The sequence below is a fragment of the Blennius ocellaris genome, assembly GCF_963422515.1.
Source record: "Blennius ocellaris genome assembly, chromosome: 3".
Taxonomy (NCBI): domain Eukaryota; kingdom Metazoa; phylum Chordata; class Actinopteri; order Blenniiformes; family Blenniidae; genus Blennius; species Blennius ocellaris.
This window is the reverse complement of record NC_137652.1, coordinates 27,551,473-27,567,848: the sequence shown is the minus strand read 5'-3', so window position 1 is coordinate 27,567,848 and position 16,376 is coordinate 27,551,473. Positions and strand designations below refer to the sequence as shown.

At 49.1% G+C, this 16,376-nt stretch overlaps 2 protein-coding genes across 5 annotated transcripts in view; one reads left to right on the top strand and one right to left on the bottom strand.

The window, feature by feature from the left end:
• The window catches only part of pkd1a (polycystic kidney disease 1a), a 75,424-nt gene extending 66,775 nt beyond the window's left edge, over window positions 1–8,649 (top strand). Inside the window, exons 49-56 of the mRNA XM_080520335.1 lie at window positions 858–988; window positions 1,530–1,608; window positions 1,728–1,853; window positions 2,316–2,487; window positions 2,572–2,862; window positions 3,417–3,551; window positions 4,147–4,473; window positions 5,167–8,649. Coding sequence (XP_080376461.1) covers window positions 858–988; window positions 1,530–1,608; window positions 1,728–1,853; window positions 2,316–2,487; window positions 2,572–2,862; window positions 3,417–3,551; window positions 4,147–4,473; window positions 5,167–6,126 — 2,221 coding nt within the window. The 3' untranslated portion in view covers window positions 6,127–8,649. The remainder of the gene's footprint in view (window positions 1–857; window positions 989–1,529; window positions 1,609–1,727; window positions 1,854–2,315; window positions 2,488–2,571; window positions 2,863–3,416; window positions 3,552–4,146; window positions 4,474–5,166) is intronic.
• tsc2 (TSC complex subunit 2) overlaps window positions 6,630–16,376 on the bottom strand; it is a 29,116-nt gene continuing 19,369 nt past the window's right edge. For 2 of the 4 annotated variants that reach the window (XM_080520331.1, XM_080520333.1), the window contains 14 exons: window positions 15,795–15,907; window positions 15,130–15,372; window positions 14,535–14,777; window positions 13,822–13,911; window positions 12,181–12,335; window positions 11,254–11,945; window positions 10,923–11,001; window positions 10,706–10,792; window positions 10,433–10,619; window positions 10,204–10,343; window positions 10,046–10,124; window positions 9,857–9,948; window positions 9,659–9,757; window positions 6,630–9,575 (listed from right to left, as the gene is read on the bottom strand). In XM_080520331.1, coding sequence (XP_080376457.1) covers window positions 9,408–9,575; window positions 9,659–9,757; window positions 9,857–9,948; window positions 10,046–10,124; window positions 10,204–10,343; window positions 10,433–10,619; window positions 10,706–10,792; window positions 10,923–11,001; window positions 11,254–11,945; window positions 12,181–12,335; window positions 13,822–13,911; window positions 14,535–14,777; window positions 15,130–15,372; window positions 15,795–15,907 — 2,467 coding nt within the window. In that variant the 3' untranslated portion in view covers window positions 6,630–9,407. The remainder of the gene's footprint in view (window positions 9,576–9,658; window positions 9,758–9,856; window positions 9,949–10,045; window positions 10,125–10,203; window positions 10,344–10,432; window positions 10,620–10,705; window positions 10,793–10,922; window positions 11,002–11,253; window positions 11,946–12,180; window positions 12,336–13,821; window positions 13,912–14,534; window positions 14,778–15,129; window positions 15,373–15,794; window positions 15,908–16,376) is intronic. The other 2 variants (XM_080520332.1, XM_080520334.1) reach the window with 1 other exon arrangement.

The window sequence follows — 16,376 nt, the reverse complement described above, 5'->3', positions numbered from 1 at the left end:
ACGGAGAATCTTGTGTTGAGGAAAGTAAAAGAAAGTTACATGAACTTGCCGTTCGGCTCTGCTTTTGTATTTCCCTCTTCGAACTTGAGCGTGTTTTGTTTTATCTTCATCTCACTTTGCTGAGGTCAGGATTGAAGAGGTTGACGCATCTCGGCGTTTCTTTCACCGCCTTGTCTCGGTGTTTACAGTCGTCCACATTGTGTGGGCAACTTTTCTGTCAAGTTTATTTCAGTTGTATTTGTACAAAGCCACAAACAAGAATATCGTGACGACAAAAAAATTAATGCTCCAATCAAAGCTTTCATCTTTTGCACCCGGAGTAAGAATCTCTTTTGCCAAATCCGGACCTGCATCAACAAAGTCGTCCTTCATGTCATTGACCATGTCCTCACTATTCTCAGCCACAGATCTGTCCTTTTGAAGAACTAAAATTGGACAATATCAATTTGATCTCATTTTAATTGCCTCATTAATTACATTCCAGGTAGCCTTGATCTTACCTTTTATATTTTTGGAGCAGCTGTTCATAAAACATCTTCTTTTGGCAACGCATAGTAGACAATAATCTGTTTCTACATTTTTTTATACTTACCTTCCTTTTCCTTTGTTCTATGCGTTATAAATTCTATGTAAAGTCTGTTTTTTTTTCTTTTTGCAAGCTTTTTCCAGCCCCTTTGTTCTCCACTCTTTTTAGATTTTTGCATAAACATCTTTACTGGACAATATTCATCATAAAATGTATTTTTTTTTTTTATTGCCATAAATGCATAATAAGCATTGTACGTTTGTTGTTGGGCTGTTTTTTGTGTGTGTGTGTGTGTGTGTGTGTGTGACCAAAAATACCCTTTGTCTTGAAGCCGCGGTGACGTCCTGACGTGGTTGAATGGGTCGCTGTTGCCACGGATACTGGATGAGTCTGTCCTCCTGAGAGACACGGGAAGCGTGTTCCTCGGCGCGCCGAGGCTCCGGCAGATCCGAGACGAACGCGGTGAGAGCAGCTCGCTGTCGGTGACTTCACGCTGTCGGTGTTCTCAGCTGCAGATCAAAGCTTCAGGCTTTAGAGCACGTTTACATCGAGGAATGGGACTCGAGTTATCAGATTCAAGTGTATTCAGAGTATATCGTGTGCTTTCTGAGCGTAAAGGAATCATAATGACACACCTAAACTTCTATCTGCCTCTTCATGCATGCGCGGTACAGCCAGTGATTGAGTTTTACTGTGTGACATGTAGACAACAGACTGAATCATGTACTTAGGATGATTATAATTGTCTGAATGCTCCCAGTTATCACATTTATTCTCGTCACGCAGACCGAGCCACCGTTTCATTGTAGATGCACTTTCTTTATGTCTCGTTCACTCTTGTTGGATCGCCTCCATTACGTCGGACATCGTACTTGTCCTCGCTGTATTATATATTCTATGTTGCATTTTCAATATGCCTCATTAAAGCAGTAAAGATTTTGCAGGACACCATATACGTGAAAAAGACTTACGGCCGTTAAAAACGTTCCTTTCTTTCTTTCAGTGGTGTGGGAAAGCGACTCTTTCTCTCCGACTAACAACCTGGACGACATGAGGGACTCTGATTGGAGCAGCACTGATCGGTGAGACCACTTTGCAAAATGTGACCTCAAAACAACCGCCTCTGTTCAGATTCAGTTCGTTGTGAACATCTGCTTTTTTATCCCCCCCCTCTTTTCACCCTCCCACGTGTTTGTGTTAGGGTTTGGCGTGTGGGTCCCGTGGCGGCGCATGGCAGCAGGGAAGTGGTTCACCAGCTGAACAGAAGCCTGGAGGAAGCCTGTCGCTCCCTAAAGCGGCTGCAGCGGCTCCACTGGCTGGACTCCAGGTACTGCACCTCCCCTGGAGCCACGCTGACAACAGAAACGATGCCTTTGTGCTTTGGAAGCTGCGAATAAAGAGGTCAAGGCGGATTAACGGTGACGATCAAACGTCATGCTTTTTGACACGATATGAAAGTGACGTCACGAGATTCTGAACAGAGTAACTAGTAACTGTAATCAATTAGTACTTCTCAGGAACAAGGTGGGTTCAACTCCATTTTATCACAAAAACATTCCAATGCTTTATTATGTGGGGAACTGTTAAAACTAACAAGTAATTAAGTTCTAATTGGCAGTAAATTGACTCTTTCTATCTAATGGTGAACAGTAGATTCTTCTCCTGAGATCGAAGTGACCTCCTTAAGAAGCATCTGTGATCCACTCATGTTGGATTACAGGGTGTGAAACATGGCGACTCCTGCCCCCCCCCCCCCCCCCCCCCCCCCCCCACCCCCCTGTGTTTGCAGGACTCATGCTGTGTTTGTGGAGTTCTCGCTCTACAACATCAACACAGACCTCCTGGCTGTCTTCTCCTTCTCCTTCGAGTTCCCAGTGTCTGAGCGTGCTCAGTCCAGCCTCGACCTCATTGTCATCAGTCTGTGGCCCGTCACAGGCCCGGACCTGCAGCTGCTTCTTATGGTAACCCCTGGCAGATCGATAACATACACTCGATGAAACCATTGATCTCCGACTGAATCTTTTCACCTTGTTGTGTTTCTCCAGATCGTCCTCCTCACGCTGGTGATGTATTTTCTGGTGCGGGGGATCCTGGGCTTCCTCCGGGAGGGTTCCAGCTACCTGCTGTCCGCCTGGAGGCTCCTGGGGATCTGTAAATTGTGTCTGGCCGCCTCGGTGTGCGGGCTGCACCTCACTCACTACATCGTGGCCAGGCAGACGTGGGCGTCCTACCTCAAGCACCCGCAGGACGCCTTCACAGACTTCTACCCGCTGGCCAGGCAGAGTCAGACGTACACCGTCATGTCGGCCATGTTGTTGTTCGTGCTCGTGCTCAAGGTAAACACACACAGTGGAACCGAAGCTCTTTGTCAGCGTCCTCACATTGGCTGTGTCGGGCTGCAAGTCTTCTCAATTATGACATTGTTCACTGGGGCTGCACAGCCAAACCACGGATTTAAGTACGATCTTCTTACACCGTGTTTCCTCTGGTTTGAATCCTTGACTCTGTTACGTCATGCCTTTCACATGTTGCTAATGTTTACATTGCCTGAAGCAGCAACTTCATTCCCAGCTGCAAATACTCTTGTTTGGTTTCATTTACTAAAGATACAGTGTCCATCTGATAGATAATCATCCAAAAATGCAATATATGGTAGCAGTAGGTAATTAATGTATGGCAACAGGAACAAATCAGGAGGCATTACTGTATTTAAATATGAAATAAATTAGGTTTGAGTTGATATAGAAATACATGTGACAGTGTCTGTGTCGTGAGTTCAGACTGGACTCGTCACCACAGTCACAATAAAGCCGGCGTTGTGAGACACTGCGTGTCCTTTAGTAGAAGATGTTTGTCGTGACCGGCTGACCTTCCCTCTCTGGACCTGCAGGCGTCCCACCAGCTGCGCTTTTTGCGGGAGTGGGCCGTGTTTGGCCGAGCGCTGCGGCGGTCCGTCTGGGAGCTGCTGGGAGTCGGCGTGGCGTTACTGGTGTTGGTGCTGGCTTACTCACACACTGGACACCTGGTCAGTCTTTATGTTAGCCTCTCTCTCTCACACACACACACACACACACACGAATGTGTGCACTAATGCACAAGGTCCCTGTATGTTTACTCATGTGTCCGTCCATCGGCGTCACAGTGTTTTCTCCAGAGTATTTGTCCTGCTTGTCCTGCAGCTTCGTCCCTATTGTGACAAAGCAGCATCTCGTCCGTAGCGGCTGCACAGCCAAACATGTTGAAAGACGAACTGCAGGCACACAATCTGATCACGTTCATTGTCGGCAGATCGCCATCAGTTCAGGGGCAAAGGGCAAACACACAGAGAGAGACAGACAACCACTCACACTTTCGCCTCGCCGCACATGTTTTGTTGGTTTGTTTTGTTAAAGTGTGTTCTTCTTGCCTGAAACACTGCAAGATGTTGTTTTTCTACTGGAACTCTATGAAGATTCCCACACAGTTTGGTAGAAAACGTCTCAGACTTGCATAGAAAAAAGCTTCTGGTTTTTTTAAGAAACTACTCCTGCTTTAATTGAATCTCCAGATCGATTCATTGTTCCACATGTTGTTTCAGTCTTGTTGCATTACCGGTCACTTTTACAACCACCCCCCTCCAGCTCTTCCACTCCACCCTGGACGGCTACGGCACCGTCGCCTCCACCTGCCTGTCTCTGTTGGGCGCCGCTGGGCGGGGCCTGTTGTCATGGCGCCCTGCTTGGACGTTCACCGGTCCATCCAGCACCGTCTCCTCGCTGGTGTTCCACGTGAGCTTCGCCGTCTTGCGGCTGGTGCTGCTGTGGGTGGTGACGTCCGTGCTGCTGAGGAACTACCGGCGCGCCCGTGCCGAGCTGTACCGCCCGGCTGTGGATCTGCAGGACTACGAGATGGTGGAGCTGTTCCTCAGGAGGCTCAAGATGTGGATGGGACTCAGCAGGGCCAAGGAGGTAGACTCCCAACGTTCTGCCACGTTTATAAAAACATTACACGGAAATACAGTTAAAAAAAAAAAGAAAGATAGCGCTGCAGTTGACACAAAAAATGTGTATTTAAAGTCCAGTATATTTTATTTCTGTCGTGCCAAATACAACATGACCATCTCGTGGCACTTAACGTTTAAATGAAACAGAAGAAGAAAAAAAAAACAACCGAAACAAACGTCCTTTTTCAGGAAGAAATCAGGACTTGAAACATGATTGAAATTAAAAAAGCAAATCAAATGTTGGTCGTGAACAACAAACAATATTATCATGCAGGATTTAAATGCTATAAAATGAAGCAAGTAATAAAAACAACTCGATTTAAAATGGAGCAATGATTCGTGAAAACACGAACAAACAAAAATAGTCCTGTTCACAAATGGACCGTCTTTCCCTCCAGGGTTAAACCACTTTATTCAACTTAGGCTAAAAAGGAGCTTGAGCCGTTCCCCGGAGACGAGTCACATTGTAGGGGGGTGACGTGCAAATAGAAGGGCCTCCAACCTGGACGCCTACATTCACCTTTTAAAAAGGACACGATGAAACGTGGGACCATTTCCTTACATACAGTGGAATATAATGAGGAAATGTCAATATCTGTACAGTTTTTCCTCAAACAATCTTCTTTGGTTCATTTTTTTTTTTTTTATTTCTTTGTAGTTTCGTCACAAAGTGCGATTTGAAGGCATGGAGCTGCCGCCGTCCCGTTCGTCCTCCACCAGCGACTGCAAGTCGCTCTGCCTGCCGCCGCTGGACAGCCCGGACTCGCCGCCCACCCCGGACAGCGTTGACGCCGGCTCCGAAGCCTCGTGGCGCCCGGCGTCCTCCAGCCCCTGCAGCCTGACGGAGGCTCCGGGGATCGGCCTGGGCCTGGGCCTGGGGCTGGGCCTGGGGCTGGGCCCGGGCGTGGTGGTGGGGGGGAGCAGCTGGAGGGAGCGGGCCGAGACGGAAGCCTCTCTGAGGAGGCTGCTGCCCACGCTGGACGCCCTGCTGCAGCAGCTGGACCGCGTCACCGGGGCCACGGAGGACCTTTACCACGTGGAGTGCAGACTGGAGCGAGCCCAGAGGAAGCGGAGGCGCAGGGGGAGGGAGCGGGGCGACGAGGCACCGACGGGTCCGAGTGAGGGGCGACAGAGGAGCAAGAGTGAGAGCAAAGACTCAAAAGATCGAAAGGGAGGCAAAGAAAAGCCAAAAGGAGGCCGGAGGAGTAAAAAGACTGAGAAGGGTGAGCTTCCTAAAGAACGTGGGGGCACCTCTGCCAAAAAGACCCCCGTCGCCACACCCGTGCCGTTTGTAAAGCCCCGACCTGCTTCTGCCTCCGTACATCCGCCCGCCCCTCAGTCGTCATCCACACCGGCGCCCGAGCTTTCCCTTCCGCTTTCAGCAAATACTCTCTCTCCCCACAACCTGCCCCCGAAAACCAACACCCGCGCCCCCACCCCGTCCCTCCCCTCCGCCCCCGGCGCTCCGCCCGTCACCCGGGACTGGGATCCTCCCACAGAGAGGGAGAGCCTCTCTTCCTCCAGCCTCTTCAACCACCCCGCCCACACAACCACCATCCCAACACGCAAGAGGAAACGCAAACCGCCGCCTCTCAAAAACAAGGTGCACCCGACTTAAGGGGGGGGGGGGGGGGGGGGGGGGGGTGAACGGAGGAGAGAGGGAAGGTGGAAACAGGAAGCTGGGTTGAGGACGAGAGGAGGCGGAGGACGGGGGCAGCTGGTTCTGTCCCCAGAGGCTCCTCTCCAAACCCCCAAAGAAAGACATGGGGACTGAGGCAAGTCCAAGAAAGAAGCAGGAGCATCAGCTTGTCTTTGCAGGTTTATAAGTTGTGAAACCGTCCAAATACCAACTCAGTTCTCATATAAAGGAGGTGCTGGTCGCCACAGAGTGACTGAGCTGGTTTAGGGGGGGAATTAAAACCAAGAAATGGTTCTTTAGTTTCCCCTCCTGAAAGCAAACGGACCTTGTTGTGTGACCCTGGAGGTCACACGGGGTTTTGACAGGAGCACAGACGCGTGCTCACCAGAGGACACGAGGAACTGAAAGCAGAATATGCAATTCGTCTTTTTAGTGGGGGGGGGGGGGGGGGGGGGCGGTTGATTTCTCAGTTACGTTGTTAATGTTTATGTGTCGTTTTATTTTATTTTGTAGTCGCCGTGGGTAGTCGCACCCTGTCTTAGTCGTGGTTTGTTTTTTTAAACTAAATTTGCATGCAGGTGCTCACAGATTATACGCACACACACACACACACACACACACATCAATGGATAGCCACATAGTACACTGAAAGTCACGTCAGCAAATTCCAATGTGTTGTAAATCCACCCATGCCTACATATATTATACAGTACTGTGTAGAAAGTTTCAGGCAGTTATGAAGAAATGCTCCAAACGAAGAAAAACGTTTTTCTCTCGACCAAAAGAAGCGAGTCGAATAATCGGGGATCTCTTGAACGGGAACATTTCTTCTCGGTGCACTCGCACAGGTTTTTGTAATAGGAACTCTGCAGGGAGGTTCGAAACGTGTCCAAGAAGCGACTCCAGACTGTCTGTGGCTGAAGGACTTGATGGAGTTCATGGTGGTGTGGTGGGTGGAGGAGTGTGTGGCCTTGTGTTCAACCACCTCGGCCTCGTTTGTGGGTTCTGTTCTTCAGGAGCAGTCAATTCCTTCAGATGCCTTCCTGACACTTCCTCACTGTGTTTTCTATCAAGTGGGATGGTCGCAGCCACTCGGGGCAGGCTGGAGAGGTGAGGAGACAAAGATTGAAGTGGTTGGAGAGCAGAAAGAAGCTCAGAGGTAAAGAAACCAGGAAGGAGTTTCCCTCCAAGTCCCACAGTACTGAATATTTAGTTCTCCCATTATCAAGCTATAAAGACGTCCGAGTGTCTCTCCTGATGTTTAGATGGGGTTTTTTTTTTTTTCTTTGTTGTTGTTGTTTGAAAAAGGAGGCGTTCACAAGCACTTTTGTTCCGATGTAGATTGTTTTGTTTTGTTTTAATGAGGTGTGGCGTAAAGTAATTATAAGCTTGGTATCCAGACCCTTCAAGAAAAGCTTCACTTCATACTGTACCGTGATCATAAACGTTGCCAAAGCTTTTGTATCATTTATGCATCGTGCGTTCTACCATGCCAAGTAATTCCTTCCATCATTTTGTACTTGCACTTTATTTTTTTATTTTTTTTTCAATGGAGCTGATATCCAACACCGTATTTAACTCGTGTGTCAAGTTTGTATCGTTTAAATCCTCCTAGTAATTATTCTCACAGTATTGAAGCAGTAGCTCGCAGCTGATTGTACTTTTGTGTGCCCTTTTTGTAATGTTTTTTTTTTTTTTGTCTTATTGACCAACATGCACACTTCTGCGTCCAGCGGGCAGATCTCAGGGAACCCACCCTTTCCTTCAAACCTGGCGAGACGTCCAGGAAAACCAAAACTGGGTGCAAAATGTTTAAAAACCAGTCGTTTAAACGACACATTATTCACTCACCCTGCTTTTTCCTTCCTTTCCTCGACCATTTGCATCACGCTGGCTTCTCGTTTTGTGGCTAAATATGAAGAATTGGTACCAAATGGCACGTGAGGTTCGTTCTCGTCCTTTGACTTTGTTTTTCCACATGAAGCCGCGACTTCAGAGCGACATGCCCACACCATACACCCTCTTTTTTTTGTTTCTCTATTTCTGCAGAAGTTTGAGATGAAACGGACCCATTTTATTGTTTGTGTATATTTTTTGTATATTTTGGTGCTTTATGATGTATATATTTTGCTTCCATAATCAGTATTGTTGATGCTGCGGCGGCGGCGACACGTGGATCGGTCAAGCACTGGTGTTGCAAACTCCAAACTTATTATTTTTTTACATTTCTCTGGTCTGACTGAAGCAGTACAGCCAAAGCTCATCCCTCTATTTAATCTCAGACATTCCCAAGCCAGTCTGAAACCTCTGCCCGCTGACCTTCCACTCCTGCTGTGTCGCGTCCCAGTCTTCCGTTGTTGTTGTTATTAAAGCAGCGTTCCAGGTTTGAGAACATGCAAAGCTTTTTTTTTTTTTTGTATTCATTTGCATTTTGCAGTTGTAGCACTTCTCCTGCTTTTGCACTTGACAAAGTCAAATAAAGGGTTTGACAGCTGAACTCTGCATGACGAAATGGTTTATTGTCAAAGCCAGAATGAGTGAAAAGAGAAAGGCGCTTCAGTCATGAACTCTTCTGCAGATTCGTCTTTCGGAAGAATCGAGGTCGACGCAGGACGGTGTCCTCGGATCGCAACGAGAAAATCCACTTTGAATCAAAGCTTCAGTTCCGTCCGTCAGACCGAAAATATGTGTTGGGGGTTAATTGACAACTACAAATTGGGTGTGAACATTAAAGTGTGTAATCGTCTTTTTGCATTTGGTCTGATGTCAGACTGTGCGAGACTAAAAGTGTTATTCAAGATGGGTGTTAAATTCTCAAGTCATCAGACAATTTTTGAAAAGATTGTTTTGCCAATTAAAAAAAAAAAAGACAATCTTCAATGAGTGTTTTCCTGAAAACAATCTTGCAGCTGCTGAAAACACCCCGAGGCTGAGCTCAAATCTGGACGGTCAATGAGCCGAAACTCAATAAAACCCAGCAGAGTTGTGGGTTTGTGGGATGATTCACCGTCAGCTCGTCTCTGCAGCCACGTTCTTACAGTCGACTAGTAGATTTCTGAGAAATAATAAATTCTATAGGTGATTTAAACCGAACCAAACAGCGTTTTGGTTTTAAGTCTTGTAATAAAAACCCAAAACCTCACACTGCAAACCTTTTTTTTTTTTCCCTTCCATCAGCTTTTTATTACAGACACACATTTTCACACGAACACAGCCATGGTGTGTGTGTGTGTGTGTGTCAGCCAGGCCGAGAAGTGTAATCAAACGAAGTCTGTGAAGTCGTCCACAGTAGACACAAGTCTTTTCCTCTGCCCGGAGGTCTCGGGGTTCGGTGCTGGAGAGCTCTGCTGAAACGACTTGTTCTGCTGCGAGTGGCCTTGAGTCAGCGAGATGCCCGGAGTGGAACGGGACTGAATGTCTTCTTGAGCCTGAGACCAAGAGGACAGGAGGCGTGATCAAGTTTAGAACTCACGACGACGACCAGACAGTGTGGGTTGAACGTTCGTCTTACTCTGGTCCGGATCCGTTTGATGTGCCGTAGCCTCGCCAGCCACTTGGAGGCGTACGCGTCGGAAGGGTTTGCTCTGTACTGATGCACCAAAGAAGCCATCTGAGGAGAGGCGGAGAGGTGAGGCACGTTCTCGCGAGTGCAGCTGGGAATACGCGAGACAGGCAAACAAAGAGAAAAGAACTAAAAAGCCAAACTTACATTGGCATGCAGAGCCATTTGCCTCACTAACAGCGGAAGGTTGCGATCTGAAACTATCTTGGCCACCGTCGTGTCGACTAAGCCCTCAAGGTCTGAAACGAGCCAGAGAGGAAATGAAGATGAATTGACGACTGACAACACTGAGCTGGGCGATTTGAAAAAAAAAACAACAGACAGTGATGAGCTCACCTTTGCGGCACTGGAGGGTAACGAGGTTACATTCATAATCCAGAGGTTTAATAATGACTTCTACAAAGTTAAATTGACCCTAAAGGAGTCGAAAAGAAAAGACGGTGCATTAACTGACACGGTGAAGCCTGTGGATTTCTGTGTGTGTGTGTGTGTACCTTTATAGTGCCGAGGTTGTACTCCTCTCCAGAGTCATTGTACACCACCATCACAAAATCGTTTCCGATGTGTCGCTTCTTGTTGCAGCAGCCCTTGTCGCTCTCCCTGTTGGGCATCAGTGTGGCGATGTGGAAAATGGCTGCAGAGACACTTTCATTAAGGAAAAAAAACAAAAAGCGAGAAACGAGCAGATCCCGACGCGTTTCCGCTCGGCTGCCGCGCACTGACCCTGCATGATGTCGTCGTGCCAACAGTAGGTGAACTCCCCGTCGTCTCCGTACTGGTCCAGCCCCCCCAGGAAGATCTGGTCGGGGTCGCAGTCCTTCAGGTGGATCAATTTGCCGAGGCCCGTCAGGAAGGAGGCGTAGCGGTTGGAGCCGTACTCGTTGGACAGGATGGCGACCTCGTTGTTCACCTGAGCAGAGCGGAGAGGGGGGGGGGGCGGGGGCGTGAGGCCAGGCAGCCGACGCCACGGTCTGTCGCGGGGGAGCGAGCGCTCACCTGACCGGCGCCCACAAACACCACGCCGATCTTGTGGGTGTCATAAGGGGGCATCTGGTCCAGAACCTTCACCGCCCGGTCAATCACCTGCAGCGGATCACAACATCTAAACCTTGTTGGAAGTGGACGGAGCGTTGGGATGCAGGGTGACGCGTCATGGAGAAAAGTGGGAGTCCAGCAAACCGGAGATTCCTTGGCAGCTTCCAGGTCGGCTCACCTGGGTTTTGGGCAGCAGCAGCGGCTTGTTGGCCTCATTTCCAAAGAAAGGCGAGTGGTAGAGTTGTAGAAAAACAAAGCTACAATAAAAAAGATAAGAGAGGTGGCATTTAAAACACAAGATAATTAAACAACTATTTCTTTCAAAATGTGATGCATAAAAATAAGAACAGCTTAACTACATAAGTGACACCTACATTTTGAAACAGTGCGACTTTGGTCACTTTATACAATCTGCATTTGGATTCTAAATGTTTCTCCGGCGGGCGGCGATGTGCATCTCGCCATGGGCGAGTTGAGACAATGCTGCGGAGGTTTCCTGTGTGAAGTACCTGGGGCTCAGTCCCGAAAGCTTCTCTGTGTTGCTGGGACCAGGCCGGCTGTGGTAGGAGTCCCTGTCCGTCCTCCGCTCCCTCCTGGAGGAGGGGGCCGACACCGAGATGGTGTGGCCCCGGGGGCGGTGGCCCCCGCTGGGGGAGATGGGTCCAGGCTGCGCTGGCGCCGCTGGGAACGACAACCTCATCACTGCTGCTCCGCCCTGAGACGGCGCCACGCTCGGGCCTTCGGTGGCTTGACTCTGAGCCCCGACGTCCGCCGCCGTGCCGCCATCCACTTTGTCTTTGTCAACATGACTCTGAGTCTGAGTCTGAGTCTGAGGCTGAACCTGAGTCTGAGTCTGAGTCTGAGGCTGAACCTGCGCCTGAACCTGCGCCTGAGTCTGAGTCTGAGTCTGAGTCTGAGTCTTGCCATCAGATGGCGCTCTGGGTCGTGGCGCGTCTGCCAGCTCCGACTCCGACTCCATGGCGGCCTTGGTGAAGGCCTCAGGTAAAGTCTGCAGCTCTGGAGAGGAGCTGGACTTGTTGAGACTGTGACCCTGCGACTGACTGTGGGTCTGGAAGGGCAGTTCAGGCCCCTGGCTGCCCGGCGTGGAGGGTCCCAGAGTGGGCTGGTCGATGGGGATGGCGCCCTCGCTCACTTCCTCCAGGGTGGACTTCTCGTCATCTTGACTGGAGGTGGACGAGGACTGAAAGTCGCAGAGAAGAACTAAATCAACAATGAGCGATTTTGTTTGTTTCATCAGTGCTGCGACTACGACTTCCTTTAAAACTCCAAAAGAAATGAGCACAAAATTACAAATGTGAAGAAAAGGGAGCGTCTGAACGCCGGTGAAAGTGGCAGGAGTTCATTTCAGGGACAAATAGAGACACAGAGAAATCCTGCAAACTGCCGATGCTAACGGACGGCGCCGGGTTACGCACCCTGCTGAGTGTCCCCGGGGGCGGAGTCTTTGTGAACTTGTCCGCTGAAATGAAGATCGGGTCAGAGGTCAGGGGCTCAAACTCTTCGCTCTCCAGCCAGTCGGGCGGCGTCTGGGCCTTGGCGCCCGAGCCTTCCTCCGGCACCACCGCGGAGTCTGCAGCAGAGCACAGCGGCCATCAGGTCAGCGCAGCGACGCCGCCACCTCGCCTTCCACCGTTAGTCACGCAATCAGCACACAGAGTCAGACGCAGATCAACAAGTTGTTAGTGCCTCATTTACCATCAAAACATCACCTCCATTCTTTCGACAAGCACGAGTCAGACACGATATTTGAATGAAGGAAGAGATGCATCGGCACAGATCAACACATGGAGACACACAGGACAAGAGAAGTTTACGACGCTACCGGCGACAGCGGCTCCAGTCTACGGTGACAAAGATCAGAGACATGAAGAGGTCGATGCTTCATCTAACTCCACCTCCATCTACACACATGCAGCGGTTGGGTTTGGCTTGTTGGTTATCGAAGCCCAAACACATCCCAGCGACTGCAACAGCAGCCCAGACCAGGCCCTCCAGCCCCGCACCTCCCAAACAACTTCCCCTCGTCACACCGAGAGGAAGAAGCGCAAAAGACTTTACTACTGATCGTGAAAACGTCTTCATGGCTCTACTGGCCGACCAGTAAAGCAAGGAAGCCTTTTTCACTTGGATGAGGTCTGGGCTTTCCTGTTGACAACATCAGAGGGGCGGAGGTTAAAGGTCGACCTGGGAGTATATTTCAAAAAGAGGAACGGTAAGAAAAGACGACCTTTGAGGTCGGTTTACGTTTAGGAGACGGGTTGATCCGAGTGCAGACACATTATTATGATCAGTCAGAAAGACGCTTCCCTCTTGTGTTAAAAGAAGACCGACGAGCAGAAACACTGAATCTCTTCACTTGCACAATATTCAAGAATGAAGCAGCAGGTCTTGGCACACTTCTGTGATCGTCTGAGTGTGCAGGGTGAGGCAGGCTGCATGAAAAAAAGATTGGATTCTCTCATTAAAAGTACAGTTTGTACGATACAAGTAAAGCCTCATGTGTGCACCAGGTGGCAGTAATGAGTCCCTGTTCCTCAAAGTCTCAGTACTTTGCTGTTAGTTGTTACCAAAGGCTTCAGTGCCGGATACAAACTATTTCTGCTGCTTCTGCAGAGAAATGGTACAGTGACTCAATGCACCATCTTGTGGTGGGAAGTGGTATTACAAGACTGTTCAGGCTGTGGCTCGCTGGGTAGATTGTCTTTGGGTTTTTTTGACAAACATTATTGCACACACTACCTTCAGATAGTCTGATAGTTAACTTTGATGGCTGTCCTTTAAATAGAAATGAAATATTTTTCCATCAAGTGTGTTGCGTTGCAGGAAACTTTATTTTTTTAACTCTGATGGAGATATTCTCCACACATATCGGCGAATGCCAACAAATAGCGATGAGAAATGATTGAACCCCTTCTTTATGTTTGTGCTTCCAGACCGCTCTATTGTACAAGTGATTAGAAATATACTGCACCAGGAGTTTTCGGACTGGAGGGAGATGTTGGGGACAGGAGGGGGGGGGGGGGGGGGGGGGGGGTCACACTTGTGGGGGACGGTACCTGCCCAGGAAATGCTCCTGTGCAACCTGCCAGGGGCTGGGGGGCCTGAGGGGGCATTGCCCAGACCCAGAGACCAGAGAGAGCCACACACTGGAGGCAGGGATGCCAGAGGACACCCCGCAGCCAATCACAAACCAGCATGGCGGTGAGAATGAGGAAACATGGAAAGAAACCAATCAGACCAAAGGAGGAGGGAAAAAAAAAAAAAACTTTTAAAAGGCCATGACAAAGAAAAAAGAACGAGCTTGGAATCGAGAGGCTATAAAAAAGATGAGCGAAGGAGGTCAATGAAGACGAAGTGGAGGAAAGGAAAGCCCAGAACAGGGGAGACGATGAACAAAAGCACATGACAGAAGGCTTCAATGGAGGGGAAAAACTGAAATATTCATAACATGAGGTTGTCAAAGCAGTGATATTTAACAACCACTGACCTGCGGGACTCCAAGCTGGTTTATTGATCACCTTCAGGTTCAAATCAAGTATTTACTGGCATTTAGCTCAGTCCATTAAACGGGACCACAGGAGAGCAGTCAGGGGGACCGAAGAGGCGTATTCATGCACAATATTAAATGTATTAGTCAATGTGGATTCTCTGGCGTGTCGCTCAGTATTCAGGCTCTGCTGCTTTTATGAACAACACGCTGCTGAAGTAAATACCTCTCCTGCCTCCATCAGTTACAGGATCAGCACAGAGAGACTTTCCTCACACTCACCGGTGTTGGAGCGCTGAATGTGGTGGGCCTTTGTGCCGCCGTGCGTCTGGGTCAGGGTGTCCGACATGGGCGCCGGTGCCGGGGCCGCCGTACTGGCGGGGGCGCTGGCCGTCTGGGCCGGCGGCTCCTTCACTCCCTCCATGGCCATCAGGACAGTGGAGAGCTCCTGCAGCGGCATGTTGCCCAGCTCGGAGGAGAAGGGACTGGGAGGGTTCTCCAGACACATCAGCCAGCTCGTGTTTCCTGTGGTGGCGGGACAGACCCGACCAACAGGGGGGGGGGGGGAATACAGCATAGTCAACCCGTCTGCACATTTCTTTTCGCACAAGTTATAGGTCTTGGTATTTTTCTGTTGATGAATAGCGCCCATTATGTACAATTCAATGTAAAAATCACTTTAAAAACCCGCCAAACTTTAACGTACAACAAAGTCCCAGGAGGAGAAAAAATCTATTTTAGGGTGGGTTTTAGTCAATAACCTGATGTAGTGCTGTCTAAAGCTGTAATGTAGTAACAAAGATTCTATTACAGACTTGAATCTTTAAGAATAAAGTCATTGAGATTTGTTAGCGTTGCAGCAGCGCTGGGCTCGTACCCGACGGTCTGCGGATGAAGATTTCTGCCCAGCCTTGAGTGAGCATGGGGACAAACTCCGCCAGGCTGGGGTTGTCTTTGAGCGGCGGAGGGGCCGACGGGTTGGCAGAGGAGGACGATGGCGGGCCCAGGCTGTCCAGGGAGGGTCCGGTGGAGGGGGAAAGGGGAGCGGCTAGCTCGCCCTCGGAGGGCGACACCAGAGGACTGAGACTCTGAGCGGGGCCGGCACGTAGAGCGTGGCCTCCTGGGACACCGAGTTAGAGAATTAGAGGAGGACGTCAACAATCATCAACCTCATCGTCGGCTGCCGGAGTTCCGGACCACGGAAATCGTCAGGAGACGAGGTCACGGAGAGCAGAAATATCACTTTTAGGGCGTGCAGACCGGCGGAAGAGGAATCTGGTGGCATGAAACCCGTTAAAAATCCATAAATTAGCCACGTCATTTGTATAAGTCACAGGAAAACACGGAAACACGGATCCATCAATACACAATCACACTTCATCTTAAATTCTCACTATAGATAAAAGCAGAATTGGGCCCCAAACGTCACCATGTGTCTGTAGATCACCGGACAAAATAAGAATCACGGCTGCGGGAGGACTAAAACTGCATGATGAGATCACATTTGCAGAAGCACACGAAGCCCAACACAAGATTTGTTACCTGACATGGAGCGAACTCGTATGCGTGTGGCTCTGCTGTGCTGCTGGCTGGACTGAGACTCCAGTTTGGCCGGAGCCTCTTTGGTCATCCGGGTGTGAAGTGATGGATCTGACCTGCAACAGAGCCTCAAGTTCACCTCACTGTCTTCGTAGAATAGAACTTGGTACACAACGAGATAGATATATATATATATATATGTGTGTGTGTATATTAACAAAAAAAAAAACCTTTTACAAATAAAAAAATGAAGAACTCCTGAGATTTTAACTCAAGTTTCAAGAAAATGTGACACTCTTGTCACCTCTTATGTGTGGAAAAGTGAAAGCTACCAATCGACAGAGGGACATGAAACACGCAGGCGAAAGACTAATTAACAAAGTGATGCAGTTTGTGTGGAAAATAAAAGCAGAATAGATCGAAACTTTCTGTCCATACGTCTGTTATTTCCTCGCAAATGAGTGAAAATCGTCGTCACGCCATTTTCTAAAACTACTGGCGAGTTTTCTGTACGTTAGAAAATAAACACATATTTCCCACGAGAGAATTAAACACAGAACAGAGGATAAACTTCACCCATATGCA